Below are 16,706 nucleotides of genomic sequence, written 5' to 3'. Positions count from 1 at the left end.
TGCATCACAAAATACAAACATCCTTTACAAACGGGAGCTTTCGTTGCTTTAGAAAATTTTTGATCCCTCCAGAAACCGAAAGTGTCGCATTAAACGTTTTTGTCAACTTCTTCATTCGCAAGACTAAACCATGCCTTCCTATTCGCCTAATTTTGTTCACTAATGTTGCTTATGTGTGTTGATTTATCTGTATTACCTTTTGTTGCTTCTCCGATTGATTGTCGTCTTGTTTCATTCTGTATTACCCGTTGCTTTGTGATATTTTTTCATTTTTGTGTAAGACTGGCCGTCATCCTGCTGTCATGCCAACTAACAAGGGGTCGGGACCTCGTCAAGCTGTTCGAGCTTTTAGTCCCGTACTCCTCCTTTTCTAAGGAAATAAAATGATTGATTGATTGATTGATTGAACCAAAAGGAAGTTTAACCGGAAAAACCCAACATGCCACGTAACAGTCCTCGCACCCTACACATGTACACACCAACAAGGAACACACACTCTCAATTTCTGACTGCAGTCAGCAATGCTCACAACAAAGAGCACCACTGAAAACCCTATTGCGCCTGTAAGCAAGCACAGTTCTGCAGCTTCTGTGTAACATGAATAACATCACAGCAATGATATATGTACTATAAAGGAAGATAAAAGTCATTGAAACCAAGGAGAATGAGGGAATGTTTCCTTATTTTGAAACTTGCGATGTTCTAAATGAGAAATGAAGAGAGCAGTTATCTAAGGCTGAAAGATAATTTGCTAGAAAGTAGAAGAAAAAAAAAACATGTAGCAGGTGGCATACCGACTCACGACCTCCAAATTTAGCGTCCAGTGCTCTACCAACCGAGCTATGACGATGGCTGTCCAATCTTATTTATGCTTTCAGAGGTATTTACGTTGCCTAACCCTGACATCGTTCACCAGCACCACCCTAGTCCACAGCAGCGGATGTAGGACGTCCCGTATTTCCACGAGTGGAACATGAATCGTGGTCGAACAGCGGAAGCTGTGCAAGAACCCTCTTAAGTTACCGATGGCATCAAGACTGACAGAACCGAGGCACTAGTTAGCTACTGAGCAGTTTGGGAAGTGAGAGGCTTGTTATCACATCCATGCACGCTCATCGCAGGAAACAATATCCAGAAACTTGTGTGTGAAAGGCACCCCATTACTTTCTTGATGTAGTGACCAAAGGAATGAGGTCACCGCTATGTGCAAAACCGCTTGCTCCTTGACAACAAATGTTATGCGCACTTCCAAGTAGCAACACAACCTCACACACAGTGCTAAACGCTGCGCCCCCAACATAAATTCTCGTGCCAGTGAGACAACAACGCCTACCAGTGAGGGTGGCAATGTCGATGACCACCTTGGGGTTGAAGGTGTCCGCATAGCAGAGTGCGTCGGCCAGGACAAGACGGCCTTCAGCATCAGTGTTGTCCACCTGCACGGTCCAAGTTAAGCAGGCAATGTCAGTGGGACCAAAGAGGACTCATAGGGGTGACAGGATGCTGATGCTGACTAGCGTCAAATACACGAAACTTATTCACAACTGAGAATAAGTCATCAATGAAACAAGCCTTCACAATGTATCTTATTTACTCGCATGATTTGCGCATTTTCTGGGGGGCTAGTTTCTACACAAATTTTAAACATTCTTTTTACGTTCTAGAATTTTTCCAATACTTTTTTTCTCTAAGAGATACTACCCAGTAAAACATATACTTTTTTTTTTCAACTTTTTTGTGTTTGGTTACTTTTTTCGCAAAATTCGTACCAAGTATTGGTGTTGACATGAATGTCTCCAGGAAGCACATTCTCCTGCCATCATTTTCTTGCACTTCGTATTTTTTTACACCTCACAAGTTCTGCGGACAAAAATTCGGTCCAAAACCTATCAAAAACAGCCATTTTCTCTGCAGAAATAAGGCAGTTAACAAGCAATTTCGCCACACAACAACACTACAAAAACATCTTTTTAACTGGAACTACGAGAGCACTGACAGCTGTTATAAAACAGAACACGCTGGCAACAGGAAGGTGAGGCGGGCACTTCACCTGGATGGTGGTTCCGTTCATGGCGGTCACCACGTCCCCTGGCTTAGTGGCCTTGCCACTGGGCAGATTCTCACAGAGCGGGGTCAGACCTGCACAAGACGACATTGCCCTTCTCAGTTGCTGGTTCCTTTAAAAAGCACAGACGCAACAGATACAACCACGAGTGGCTACAGAATCTGCCATTGCATGCAACTACCAAGCTGCAGACAGTGTTCTTGCATAGTCACATCATAAACGCAGCTACGCATTAGGAAAATACTGGCCCATATTAGCAGTGCTCAATTCCTTTGCTCTTCTGTCCCATTCTTTCTTTCTGTCCCTTGTCCGTTTTTTGCACTAACTTCTTCAGAAAATGCATCACCAACTAGCCCGGCAGCTTGCTCTCCCGTTCTGTCCCATCCTTTCCAGAAACAGACAAGACAAACGAATGAGAGCAAAATCGAAAGACTGTAAACCTCGTTAATTCGACTCTGTTAATTCAGGAATCCAGATATCATATACACTCGCATAACGAGCCTACTTTCTTTCAACAAAAGTTAACATGAAATTGGGGGGAGCGTTCATTACACGGGGAAAGAAGTTTCAGCAGGTTTTTTGGGCAATTCCATTCTGTTCGCCATACCCATCCATGGTTCTTCCATTCCGCTGAAACCGCATGCTCGTCCCATGCCGTTTGTACAGTTAAGCCCCGCAGCGTGTCCGATCCAAAGGGGTGTGGGTAAAGCCTCTCTGGACTGCAACCACATCGCACTGTGCATGATCCCCGGGAAGGCCCTTGTCATTTTAGTGAGAAAGCATTACTCCATGGAGTCAAACCAAAACAAGAATCTTATGGCTTGCATGACCTTGAGGGTGCCGAAATAAATATTGCCGTGACTGGGTTTTGAACCCGTGGTGGTGCGAACAGATCAGCTCTGCTTTACACTGCATGAGAGCACAATGCTATCACTGCAGCCGATCACACCTCGTGTTTAAACTGCAACACACTTTCGTGCTGTGCATTGCATTTCGTCATCTTCATCAGCTTCCATCTGCGGCATGAACAGATCAGACCAGCTTAACCTCGATCAGAGCTTAACCTGAGTCTAACATCACCGCCAGATGTGCCGACGACCCAGAAAAGCAAACCCATGAGCCAACCAGGATGAACACACGCTTTTGTGCGCCTACTCAGTTTGACTATGTTAAAACTCTGGCAGTTTTTTGTGCAGTTCTGCAAAGACAATCCAGACGGTGTGTACACCACGAAGCACTGATGGAAATGTAAAAAATAGTCACCACTGCGCTGTTCTCATCTCGCACAACCTTTCACTAAGTAAATTGGCTGTGATGCGAGTATTTCTTGTGAGTTTTCTTCTTGGTCACGTTTAGTATTGTATCTGGTATTTAATGTCCCAAAGCAACGTGGGCTTTGAGGGACGCCACAGTGAAGGGCTACGAATTATTTCCGACTACCTGGAGTTCTTCAATGTGCACTGACATTGCAAAGCACACAAGTGCTTTGCGTTTCGGCACCATAGAAGCACGGCTGCCACAGCCGGTATTGAGCTTGCATCTGCAGCCTGAATTGTTGAGTGCCCTAACCACTGCATCATCACAGTGGGGCATTTGATAATTCGAACATGCATTCACTGCCGCAAAGCAAAAAAAAGCTGGTCCATATCGAACAGTGGAACTTGCCAATAGTATGGAATCATAGTGTGTGATCGATGGGATCAATAGTGTGGGATCAATGGAATCACCAATATCATGGGACCAATGGTATCACCAAGAGCATGGAATCTATGGGATCACCAATAGTATGGGATCTATGGGACCACCAATAGCATGGGACCAATGGGATCACCAATAGTATGGGATCTATGGGATCACCAATAGCATGGGACCAATGGTATCACCAAGAATCCAATAGTATGGGATCACCAATCACATGGGACTAATGGGACCACCAATAGCATGGGACCAATGGGATCACCAACAGTGTGGGATCTATGGGACCACCAATAGCATGGGACCAATGGGATCACCAATAGTATGGGATCTATGGGATCACCAATAGCATGGGACCAATGGTATCACCAAGAATCCAATAGTATGGGATCTATGGGATCACCAATCGCATGGGACTAATGGGACCACCAATAGCATGGGACCAATGGTATCTCCAATAGTATAGGATCTATGGGATCACCAAAAGCATGGGATCTATGGGATCACCAATAGTATGGGACCAATGGTATCACCAGCAGTATGGGACCAATGGGATCACCAATAGTGTGGGATCTATGGGACCACCAATAGCATGGGACCAATGGGATCACCAATAGTGTGGGATCTATGGGATCACCAATAGCATGGGATAAACGGGACCACAGACAGAGTAGCAGCCAAGACTCACCAATCATCTTGACGGGCAGCTTGAGGGCGGACACCGCAGCGAAGGTGGCAACCACGCAGGCAGCACCCGACATGTCCGCCCGCATCTTGTCCATGTTAAGCGGGGGCTTCAGGGAGATGCCGCCGCTGTTGTTGGGAAGGAGGGAAGAGCAAGAACCGTCACACTAGTGAGCACGAGTTGCCTTCGCACATACACAACATTGGTTAGAATGATGACTCTGACCTCTGTGGGCCACTCCGAGATTGTGTCTTTCCAGAGTACGGTGTGCTTAAATACTAAAGATTGTTTTGTACAACATCCATTCGCTCTGATAAACTAGAGCTGGGGCAAGTGGATCTCTCAGTCACACTTTATACTACAGTATATACTGCGCGTAGTGCCACAAGTGGTTATCATCTATCACTCCCAGTATAACGCATCACGTGGAAAAAATTCTGCACACATGAAACAATTCTTGTGGCTGACCTTTTTTTACGAATTACCAGTGGCCAAACAGGGGGTCACGCCCTTACCCGAGTATAGTATATATACAGTACATAAGTAATCATTGCAGATTAGCATGTATCCTGAAATAAACACTGCGCGCAAGTTTTTGCACTGCACATGCAAACAAGTACTAACAATGAAGCAACTAAAAAACAAAAGCACTCCGAGTGCAGTTGAAGTAATGTGGATTTTAGCTGCTGCATACAGCAAGCAATGCTTATCTGGTGAAGCTTTTTATAAAGAGTGCACAGCTTACATATGCCTCTCAACCAGGATCCTCGGAGGTAATACTATACAGCTCAGACCATTTATAATGCACCTGCTTACAATGTGGGACCACATTATATGCGGATTTTTGTGACAACCGCTTCGCTTCTCATAGAGCTCAATGTAGTGACATAATGTTTAATACGTGGCAGCGCGTAACCAGAGACCACATAAAGTGCGGTTTCTGGGAAGCCTGGCGGCCTGCAGGCGCGACGAACGTGCTTCCCAGATTGCGCAAGAAGGGGGCAACAGGCGGGATGGGGAAGCGTTGTCAGCGTGGTTCAAGGCAAGGCTGAAGGCAGGAGAAGAGACACAAAAAACATAGAAGTCGCAAAGCAGGCGTTTTTCCTCTCACTCTCCGATACACCTCGACTGGGCACAATAATTGGACAAAACTTGAAAGCACGTGACAGCACGGCCAGACTGGAGCGTGCTGGAGCGGCGGCGGCAAGCGCATGACCTTGCAAGCGCTGTTTGTAGCACGCAAACGTGTGACAGCATCTTGTCACACCTGCGCCCCTGAGCACGATATGTGTCGTCGCGTGTTGCGAAAAGTTGACAATGTAGGCAAGTCAGCTGACAATGTCCGCAAGTCTACCAGCCTCGGCTGTCTTCAGTTCTGATGGCGTCTGTTCCTCCGAAAGCCAGGAAACGGCAAGTCCCTCGAAACCAAGCAGAGCAATGTGAGGGACATCAAGAACGGTTTGAAAAAGGATAGGGTGCCAAAAAAGTATGGTGTCGCTGACGCTACTGTGTCTGCCATTTGGAAGAATAACAAAGAGTTTCAACAACTGCTGCAGCAAGACTCCGCGTCACTTGCAAGGATGCGGATCTGTGCAGATCAGAGTACGAAGATGTTAACGCCGCTTTTTTTAAGCAGTTTCGTGAGGTCCGAGCCCAGAGCCTTCCTGTAAGTAGCCCAATATAGCAGGCCAAGACCAGTTGCTCCGCAAATCTTTTGGAACATGATGGTTTCAACCCACTGAATGGTTAGATGCAGCGTTTCAAAAACCGGTTTGAAATAAGCTCGTGGTAGTAGTTGCCGCCGCCGACGCTGTGTGCAAAGTAGCCAGCGCAGCAGATGAAGACATCGTGGCAGCGATGTGCAGTCGCGATTAACCTCTATCCGAGGATAAGCCTAAGCCCGACGAAGTGAGTGAAAGTAAAGCAGAAGTTCCATGCAAAGACACGATCAACTGTTGCAACAAACTGCGCGTCTACTGTGCTCAGCGAAACCTCAGCAAGCAAGCACTCAAGTGCCTCATTGGTCTTGAAGATGAAGTCATTAGCAATGCAGTTATATCACAGTGCGAGACGAAAATAACATCGTTCTTTCATTCACTCCAATACTTGGCCAGAAAGATCAAATAAACCATAAACTTCTTTGTTGCCTGTAATTGCAGTGTTGTGCATATGATGCGTTGTCAGGTGCACGGAAAGGTAGGCTGGCCATACTGAATACACGAATGCATGAAAAAGCTACATTTTGGTTACAGCGCAGTACCACTTATAATGTGGATTTTCTCGACTCCCGCAGTATGCATTATAAGTGGTCTACGCTGTAATGAGAGAAAAATTGTCAACTCATGTCGGGTAGTCGATCACGTCCCTTGCCATCGCCAACAAAATACTTGCTACTCTTGACATCGGCCGCTGGCTTGCATGCTTTGTCATCTGGTCTGCACACCTTACATGCGCCATGAGCAGTGAAGCCACACTGCATTAAGCAAATTAAAGCTAGCAATAAAAGGTAATGAACTAAGTAATGAACTCATCTAACCGCCTGAATCTATCTCGGTAGCTGCTTTTATTTGCGCAGCCACGATGGAAACAAGTAGAAAACGCTCTTATCACAGCCTTCTTGAACATTGCGCCTGCAAATGCCGCAGTATGCCGATATTTGTAGTGTTTTTTCGGTAGCCTTTCCACACTTCTAGCCGTGGTAGCGCCCTTGTCCTACCACACAGTGCAGCAATGGCCACTAGGTGGCGCTAACGGTCGGTGGGGAAACTCCAGCGCTGGTCCCCAGTTCCATGCACTTATTTGAAATAAGTTTTCATGTCTTTTTTACTTTCACAGTGCACTCAATCCTTATGGGATTGTCAGTAGTTGATGGAAGAGCCGACATTGCTCGTGCATAGTTTCTCTTTGACTCTGTTTGACGCATTTAACTCCGCAGTCGGCCATGTTTTACCAGTGTTTACTGTCGCGCTTCATTAATCGTCAAAGTGTTGCAGGTCCGGTAAGCATTGGGTGCTGCCCCACAACACTAGGTGGCAGCAGGTGCAACACCACTCGCAATCCTCCTCACCTGTCGAAGGTGATGCCCTTCCCAACGAAGACGATTGGCCCACCCGGGAGGTGGCCGGGACCCTCGTAGTGCATCTCCAGCAGCACGGGGGGCTCGTCCGATCCCCGCGTGACGCTCAGGAAGGAGCCCATCTTCTGCTCCTCAATCCATTTGCGATCCCTGCACGCAACACCACACAACGGTCACACACACACAAAGAGAGGAAGGAATCTGACTCGAATGCATTCCATCCACTCTAAATCTTCTTTTAGCAATTCTGGATGCCGAGGGCTCCAGGATGCAATCGCTAACTTGCTGTGCGCACCGCGCAACTGGTGATCACAACACTGACGATGTAATAAGAGAGTAACTACTCATGGACATCCACCCGAGTACAGCCAAACGGCTACAGAGGAAAGCTACACAGCTTTCTCGGAAACTTCGTAGTTAAAGAAAAATTCGTCCTGGTCCGGGGTTCGAACCCGGAACCACCGTGTCACTGGAGCAGTCGCTCTACCTTGGGGGATTCCCCTAAACATTTGACCAACACTGACGATGTGCGGGCAGCGTTTACTACTTCAGATGGGGGTTGTGGCTCGTGCATTCGTATCATCCATAGTGGTATACAGGACAATGTTTGGAACATCCCAAATTCTGCACAATGTACTCTGGCAAGCAAATTTCACAAATTCGTATCAACCGTGATTGTACCATCAAGATTTGACTGCATTTTCAGTTCATGACTACATCCCATTCCTTGAAGGCCCCTGTCTCTAGTGCAACACACTGTTATTGAAAACACCTCATGAAACTGCGAAATGGCAAGAACAGCAACAAGAAACTGACGCTCAGCTGCATAAACATGGCAGTGTCCTGCTTGATGCAGCAATGGCGTGACATACATTATTCTGAGAACACTTGTATGTGACGGGTGGATTAGTGGCTGGAATGATGACTTCGATCATAGTGTAACAACCTAATGAAGCTGAAAATTCTGCTCAGCATGCGGGGAAGGGTATGACGGTGTGGCTAATGTCTGTGGCGTCGCAAACTTTGCATTGCACGCAGAGAAATCACCTGAACTTGAGCCTTGGAAACGGCAAACTTTAAAATCGATTTGGTCAGCAACAAAATTCTGCATAGTTGCCCAACTTGGTCGAAATGACCAGGATTCAGAGGAAAACATGCAGTAAAACTCTCGCTAGAATGGTACACGAAGATCAAAAAGCTTCAGGGTTGGCCTCAAGCAAATTTTTGACCCCTTCGTTATCATGTCATTTCGCATTCTGTGCCCTCTGGGGAATACTTCAATCTACCAGTTTTTTCTCTGCCAACTCCGGAAGGCCACGACTTCACCGACTGCACCAGACTCTGCACCTGATGAAGGTCCACCCACCTGGCGATGACCCTGACCCCCCTCTTCTCCAGGACCTCGGCAGCCTGGTGGGCAAAGCGTGTCGGGGTCATCAGGTTGGCCGGTGTCTCGGCCAGGCGCCTGGCCAGGTTCTGGGCCATCGACTTCTCCACACCCCGGGTCCACCTGGACAGTACAAAGGCAGAGGTTGGGCATGCATGACCCAAGTAAGTAGTCAATAACATGTTAGTAACGTGTTAATAAGTTTTCCGATCAGGAATTTCTTTCCATTCAGCAGTTTCTTTGCAAGCGAAGAAATGCAATTGTGCAATATCTTCAGTGCTAACTGACATAGTGAAAAACTGATAATACCATATAAACGCATGTAAGGGCCGCACCCTGTTCTCCTGAAGGAAATATTAAAAAAAAAAGATCCGTGTAAGGGCCGCATCTAAACTTTCCACGAGCCATGAAATGTATGTGCTGTGGCCTTCGCGATCAGCTCCACCCGCGAGCACCGGCGCGTTTGATCGCGGAGGCCACATGCACATAGGAGCTTCCAGGTGCCAACCACAGATGGCACCCGAGGCCATGTCTCATCATCATCATCAAGTTTTCCTCCTGCCATGAACTCCCGCTATCCATATCAGCATCAGTCTTACCAGCTCCAGCTTTTTGTTGCAGTCAAAAGCACGGGAGTTACGGTAGTGTGTTAGTTCACAGTTCTGGCCTTTGCATGCTGCCGCCGAGCGTTACAATTTCAGCACGATGGGCAAGCACCTTCTTGGTAGCTACACGGCTGGGAGTTTGCTCTCAGCCACAGCAAGCATGCGGTGGGCAGGAAATTCGACGCGGCCGAGAAGTGCGTCCCATGATGGTGCAACCAAAAAGATGCACTGAAGAAAAAATTACCGTATTTACTCGCATAATAGGCACACCCCCAGTTCGGTCGCGAAAAATCAGATTTTTTTATTTCCGTGCATAATAGGCGCACCCCGAACTTGGCACTGTGATCAGTACTGTATTTACACGATTGCAAGCCGACGCCTCCCCACCCCCACAATCTTTATTTTAACAAAGTTTTTGCTGAACTGACTACTAGTCCCTACTAGTGCTGCTGCCGTCGCAGATGCTGCGGACCCACAGCACGTACGACATCGCGTGGAACAGCCACACGCAGTTTTCAGGGATGCTCACTTTAAACGTCTGTTTGGAAAGCTTCATCAGGCGGAAACCTTCCCGACTTAGGACCTCGAAAACCACGGTGATAGGAGTCGCATACGAAAATTTAGGCACGCCGCAGTCGAAATGCCGCACTTCTCGTCCACATCGAATTTCCGGCCAGCTGCACGCTTGCTGTGTTCGAGATCTAACTCCCAGCCGTGTAGCTATTACGGCGCTTGTCTGTCACGCTAAAATAGCAACGCTCGGCGGCAGCGCAAGAAAGTCACAATTAAGATGAACTAACACGCTACGGCAGAAACCGGACCTTTGACAGCCATAAAAAAACTGGAGCTGGTGATGCTGATGTTGATATGGATAGCGAAAGCTCACGGCTGCTCGTGGTGGGCGAAAAAGTTGATGATGGTGATAAGCTTGACCTTGGGCGCCATCCTGGAAGCTCCTGTGCGCATGTGTGGCCTCTGCTCCTCCGCGACCAAGCACGCGTCGCTCGCAGCCGGAGCTGATAAGGCTATTCCCACGTGGATCGTGGGAAGTTTGGGTGCGGCCCTTACACGGATATTTTTTAAAATTATTTCCTTCGGGAAAACAGGATGCGGCCCGTTCACGGGTGCGTTTATGCGGTATGTTCAATTTTGCGAGTAGAAAATTTCCGGAAATTTTACCCCGCATAATAGGCGCACCCCGAACTTTGAGCCGGATTTTCCGGAAGAAAAGTGCGCCTATTATGCGAGTAAATACGGTAATTTTTTGCGCATCGTGTGTATGGGCCACATCCCGAATATTGGCTCTCGAAGCTGAAAGAAAAAGTTCGGCCCTTACATGCGTTTATACGGTATATTTGAAATCTCCACAAAAAAAGTGGGTAAGACTGAATAGTTTTGTTATGTTTCTCCCAAAAGTAACAAAAACAGTTCCATCTCCCCTCCCCATAACACCTTTGGCGGATAGAGTACATCACCGTGAGCATCCTGGCTGGGCCAAATAAGGAACTGAGTAGCACATACCCCTCTCGCTGCAATCAGCACTAAGTCTTGCCTACCTTCTAGAAGCTACAAGTGCTGCCGGAACACAGAGAAAGGAACCCCACTAGAAGAAAGACTGAGAAAGCTCCCGTATATCGCCGATTATTAGTTGACATTTTCACAGAGTTGACGTTTTTGCATCCAATGAAAATTAGCTTTTATAGGCCAGAAGAGGCCGAAAAATGAAATACAGGCGTCATAATCACCACGCGACTTTGCAAGAGAAATGTGTGCACTGACATCAATTCCTGGGAGTGGGTCCCAAAGGCCATGCAGCTCAAAATGTTGGCAACCCGTCCTTTTCAGTAACAAGATCACTAAGACTCGCGGCAACATTTTTATATCTAATCCTCTTGGCAACACACGACTCTTTTGGTGCTGGACAAACCTTAGCACAGCCACGAAACAACCAGAGAACAAATTTTTACCGACAAGAATAATTGGGTCAAGTTGTCCCCCGTGCACCTTCTTCAACTCTGCTGGCATTGCCACACACTGAGAAAAAATTCCCTCAGGGCAACCTTGCTAGTGTGGGTCTCCAAAGATTCTACGGTGCTCTTGGAATCGATAACGAGGTGTCCAAAGCTTGCTCTTAATAAATCCTTCTGGGGCCAGCCTTACTACAGTGCAATCCACTCATAATGATTATGAGAAAATTAGGAAATCCGAACGTTATAACTGATTACCGTTACATCTGGACTAGCAAAAAAAAAAAAGAATTAAGAAGCTCCAAAAGAATGATGAGTATGATGAGATGTCAACATCTCATCATAATCCAAAAGTATGATGAGATGTCAAAAAAAAGTTAAGAGATCACTGTGGCGACCCACACAGGGAGAATGCGAAAGCATTGACGCCTCCTCGGCACCCGTCCCGTCTTTCTGCCTCTTTATGATTTGCTCTTTGTTTGTTAATTTAACTATTTAATTAGCACAATTATCTTATGCTTTAACTAAAGATCGATTTATTTACTCTGGTTGTACCTTCTTTTACCTGAATCAACGATTTTGGTTTTTCAAATTTGGCGCCATGGTTGTTTTGCCATCCACTTACTAAATTCCCATCCAATGGTTTTTGCTGATAATTAACTAATTATTCTATGTCAATTAAACTTTTTTGCTCGATCAATTATCACTCATCAAATACGTTTCAATTCGTTTCGAACTTTATTTTCCCTCCTTTGCCGATTTTCAACATTTCGACATTTTTGGCTCTAAATAATTAGCCAATCATGCTATCAACATCATTTTTTTGCGCAGCATCCTCACATCATTCTCTTTCGAGTACAACCACTCATTTGATGCTAGCTCTTCTGAGAACATTGTAACTGCTGCAGACGCGTTTTGCGGACACGTTTTGGGGAAACGACCCCGCCGACAGCTCGCCGACAGCCTAGAAATGCTTTTGCATGAGTAGCCAAAGACTGAAGGCCCACCTGTCCTGGTCGCTGCTCCCCAGGAGGGACACGGTCACGGGCGGCTTGCGGGACTCCTTCTTCTTGAGTTCCTCAAACACGTGCAGGGCCAGGGTGCAGCCCTCCGCAGCCGCTGGTGAGAGCCACGTGAAATGAAACAGAGAAGAACTTGCTCACCTTCCTAATGATTTCAGGGCACAGAAGAAACAGAAATTAAGGGGACACTCCATTTGTATTTTGTCCTCAGTGAGAATTGATTGAGCGGTTCTTCCTGCTTTTGCTTCCATTTGTTTGGCAGTGAGAGGGACATTTAGGGCTAAGAAGATCAGATCTGAAAATTTTTTGGCCGCTGAATTCAAACTTGTGACGTCAAGGCCGACAACAGCCTACCATCATTAAGCCCGTGTCGTTAACTGTTGTGCTTAACTGTTCATTAAAAAATACATAGTCTCAACGTCATCACACTCCACTAGCACAAACAGCTGGCGGCAGTGATACCTGCATTTCATTTTCACCGTTTTCTAGTTTAGAAAAAAAATAAACAATCCGCTTTTAATGAAGGCAGCATCTTGCTTGTTAGAAAGCAGTAATCTACGGATACACACCGGCTTGAATTTGTGCCTGGAGTGCCTTGAATGAAACGCTCCCAGTAAAGAGAGAAAAATCCCCATATTACCCCAGAGAAAAAACTGCGTAACGAAACCACTCACATAATAAACCCACCCCCCACTTTTGTCCTAAAAATTTAATTTCTGTTTTAAACTGTTAGCCTTTTGTAGCGCATTCCTCAGTTGTCACGATTTCCACGTTGTAGACCTTGCCAGCGTGCCAAGATGCTGTGCCGATAACATCAATATCACGCATATTTGTTTATCTTTTGATGAAAGCTCTTGGAGGACTTGGCAGTGCTCAGCGAACTTGGCAGAGTGCTAAAATGCCCTTGACAAGCAAGAAACAGTGGCTTGCTTTGCACACTGCGCTACTGTATGCTTAGGAAGCCAGCGAGCGCTTGAGCATCGGAAAGGAGCGTAGCAGTCTAAACCGGAACACTATAAAACATCCTCTACACTGAACTGCTATGAAAGAAGCACAACCTTCAGACCCTCAAGCATTTTGGCAAACTGATCATCGGGAGCGAAAATACCTAACCCCTCACCACAGCTAAGGCTTAAGCATTCGCATCACACACTTGTGACTGTCCTCCTAGTTTTGTTTTTTTTATCCTCGCATAAAAAACACGCACTCGGCCTTCAAGGCCAGTGTTGACCATGTTTGCCTTATCTCGCCGTGATTGGCCGGCGCCGCTGGCTGTCACAAAATCGTTGGATCGCGCTGTAATATGGCAAACACCTTTCGAAGCTAACAATGATGTGCCAGAAAGCTTGCTGCATGGTTGCTTTGCGCTTTCTTGCGGTTCTAGCCCGTAAGTTTTGGTACGTGAGCAGCGGAATGTGAACAGTTTAAAACACTGGCGACATGAATGAGTCTGACTGCGTGCTTTTGTTGATGATGAATGGGCAGGCAGGTGGATGTACAATATCAAATTTCGAGTCTGCCTAAAGAAACTAGTATTGACTTTTTTTCTTTTTCGTGTAATGAACCTTCCCCGCAAATTGATGTCAACTATTATAGAAAAAAAAAGTGGGTTCATTAGAAGAGCAAATAAGGTAATTGAAAGAAACCTAAAAGAACTTAGGTAGTCATTTCAAATCATTGCCATGCTAGAACAGTCTCCAATCACTTCTTGTCGAACTCTGCAAAACAATTCCATCTTCCCTCTTGCATGGAAATGCAGCGTTGACACATCAACGCTGCTCACTTTTGCACTTTTTTCTGCACTTTTTGATGTGCGCCTTTCCTGCTGGTAAAAAAACATTTCCTTAGCAAAGAGGCCAATTAGCTTATTTTGTTCTTAAGAAGTCAGACCTGCGAGTTTTTCAGCTTTTGAGCTCCTTAAAGGTGCACTGAACAGGAATCTGAACTCGTATTTTTGCCACGGGAACTCGATCTACACGTTCCCAGCAATCTTAGAAACTGCGACTTATTGCCCTGTGTGGCCGATTTCCCTAATTAAATCGAATTAACGTCCGGCTCCCGCCCTTTTTTTTTAATTCTGCCTCGTACGGTGGGCGGAGTCGACCAACGCGTGGAGTGCCCTTCAGCCAGCTCCGTGGAGGCTTTGCTTTCGCTTCATTTTGTTTTTTAGGTTTCCGTGAATAAATCGTTTCATTTGTAGATAATATAACCGCAAAATAAGCCCGCAGAAATAAAAATACGCGTGGACTATTTGCTTCTACGGACTACTACGTATTACTCCGCCGATGGCAGATCAGCAAGCCGCCACGGGACTGGGTGAGAGGCACTCCCCGCGTTGGTCGACTCCGCCCACCGTACGAGGCAGAATTCGAAAACAAAGGCGGGAGCCGGACGTTAATTCGATTTAATTAGGGAAATCGGCCACACAGGGCAATAAATCGAAGTTTCTAAGAATGCTCAGAACGTGTAGATTGAGTTCCCACGGCAAAAAGACGAGTTCAGATTCCTCTTCAGTGCACCTTTAATGGAAAACTGTGGACACTGAGGACGCACTTAATTTGGCAAGTATTGATAGATCACCACTGTAAAATTAGAGTGGCTACTCTTATTAAAACTGAGCTTTTATAAACTAAGGAAAATTTAAAAAATTAATATACAAGTAAATACCACTGCCCGTTTTCACAAGCAAGCAGCAATAATATTGAGAGAGATTTTTAACACAGATCTCTGAGGCTACACTACATCACTATTCACTTCAAAATGGTGATCTGGGGTCCTTTTCAATGTACGTCACAAGTTTGAATTCAGTGGGGAAGAAAAACATGATGCACTTTTCAATCATATTTTCTCACCAATAAATGCGTCTTCTATTCTTAAACAAACATCAATGTAGACAAAAAGACCCGAACAATGAATTTTTATTAAGCATAAACACCGCATGATGTCACCTGTACCCCTTTAAAAGTGCCGCCACATTTCACTTGGCACTTTGGCCTTGCTTCAGCTAAATAAGGTAGGAGCTAGGGCAGCCAGTAAACGTGTACCACTCGAGATAGAAGTGAAGATTTGGGGGACAACAGACGGATCAAGAGAACAGGATGAAGCAGCTCTTCCTAATAATCCTACTTCAAGCAACCCTGTGAGTTTTCAGTAACAAGGAACAACCAAAGCACTAAAGCACTACAAAAAATTCAGGGGGGGGCACTTTGTTGACCTAAAGTGCGGTGAGGCGAAAGCCTTAAGCGCAGTGTTGCTGCTTGCGTCACTGATTTGTGGCTAAGATGTTAAGCTTCGCCTCTGTGTGTGGAACATGACAGCGTCTTGCAACGCTGCCATGGCGTCCCCAGAACGCCATTGCCCATTCGGCTCTGCGCCTTGCTCGTCGGTAAATTGTTTTTTGAGGAAAGGAAATGTATCCCTCTCGCATATCTCAGCATATCTCAGTGGACACCTGAAACTCATGGTAAGGGAAGGGAGGAAGAGGGGAGTGAACGAAGACCCATATCAAGCTGCTCCCCAACTTGACCAATTTCTTACTTGGTTTTTATTTATTTATGTGGTCTGACTAGAGAGGTTATTTAGGCTAATTGGTTAACTAAGCAATGAACTGAGCTCACTCCCACTTACTTGGAGCATCACTATACCATCCCTTTAATTGGTTGCATGGTTGCTAGCCAAAGTACAATTGGCCCCGTTTGAAATTCGCGTGCAGTGACGTCTCGACCATTTAGACCAATTGGAACAAGGTAAGCGTAGCTACGGTGGCCACCTGAGGTCTCGCTTTGGCTGTCGGAGTGTTGCTTTCACAACAAAAACCAGGGCAGAAAACAACATGACGCACACATGCAACGTGTTGAACACAAGCTGGAGTTCCTAACCGGTGAAAGCAGGCCGCCTAGTAGTAGTGGTCCCTTACCTTCGGCATTGGCACAGGGGTCCACGTCAATTGCTGTGGCGCCCACACCCCGCAGGCCACGGACACCGGCTGCAAAGAGGAAAAGAGATGAAGAGAGAGTGATTGGTGGCTGTTTGCCAGACAAGGAATGTGCGATACAAGCACAGGTCAGCTGGTCCACTCATGGCCAGTTCACTCAGCCTAGTCTGCACCCACAGTCACTAGGGTCGTGATCAAATGTCTGCGGCTCTGGAGCCAAGGATAGGCAGGAAAGGGAAGGTGACGGGGCTTTGCCACCATGCTGTCTCA

The 16,706-nt window shown here is 46.3% G+C and overlaps 1 protein-coding gene across 1 annotated transcript in view; it reads right to left on the bottom strand.

Moving 5' to 3' along the window:
- Window positions 1-16,706, bottom strand: part of LOC149334137 (cytosol aminopeptidase-like) — a 39,767-nt gene that overhangs the window by 9,383 nt on the left and 13,678 nt on the right. Inside the window, exons 5-11 of the mRNA XM_089555030.1 lie at window positions 16,419-16,487; window positions 12,488-12,599; window positions 8,888-9,031; window positions 7,513-7,671; window positions 4,449-4,573; window positions 2,051-2,139; window positions 1,334-1,436 (exon numbers count right to left, since the gene is read on the bottom strand). Coding sequence (XP_089411156.1) covers window positions 1,334-1,436; window positions 2,051-2,139; window positions 4,449-4,573; window positions 7,513-7,671; window positions 8,888-9,031; window positions 12,488-12,599; window positions 16,419-16,487 — 801 coding nt within the window. The remainder of the gene's footprint in view (window positions 1-1,333; window positions 1,437-2,050; window positions 2,140-4,448; window positions 4,574-7,512; window positions 7,672-8,887; window positions 9,032-12,487; window positions 12,600-16,418; window positions 16,488-16,706) is intronic.

The sequence above is a fragment of the Amblyomma mixtum genome, chromosome 8, assembly GCF_055824585.1.
Source record: "Amblyomma mixtum isolate Tamu chromosome 8, ASM5582458v1, whole genome shotgun sequence".
Taxonomy (NCBI): domain Eukaryota; kingdom Metazoa; phylum Arthropoda; class Arachnida; order Ixodida; family Ixodidae; genus Amblyomma; species Amblyomma mixtum.
Note: the sequence above shows the minus strand (reverse complement) of the source record. Positions and strands in the feature narration are given on the sequence as shown.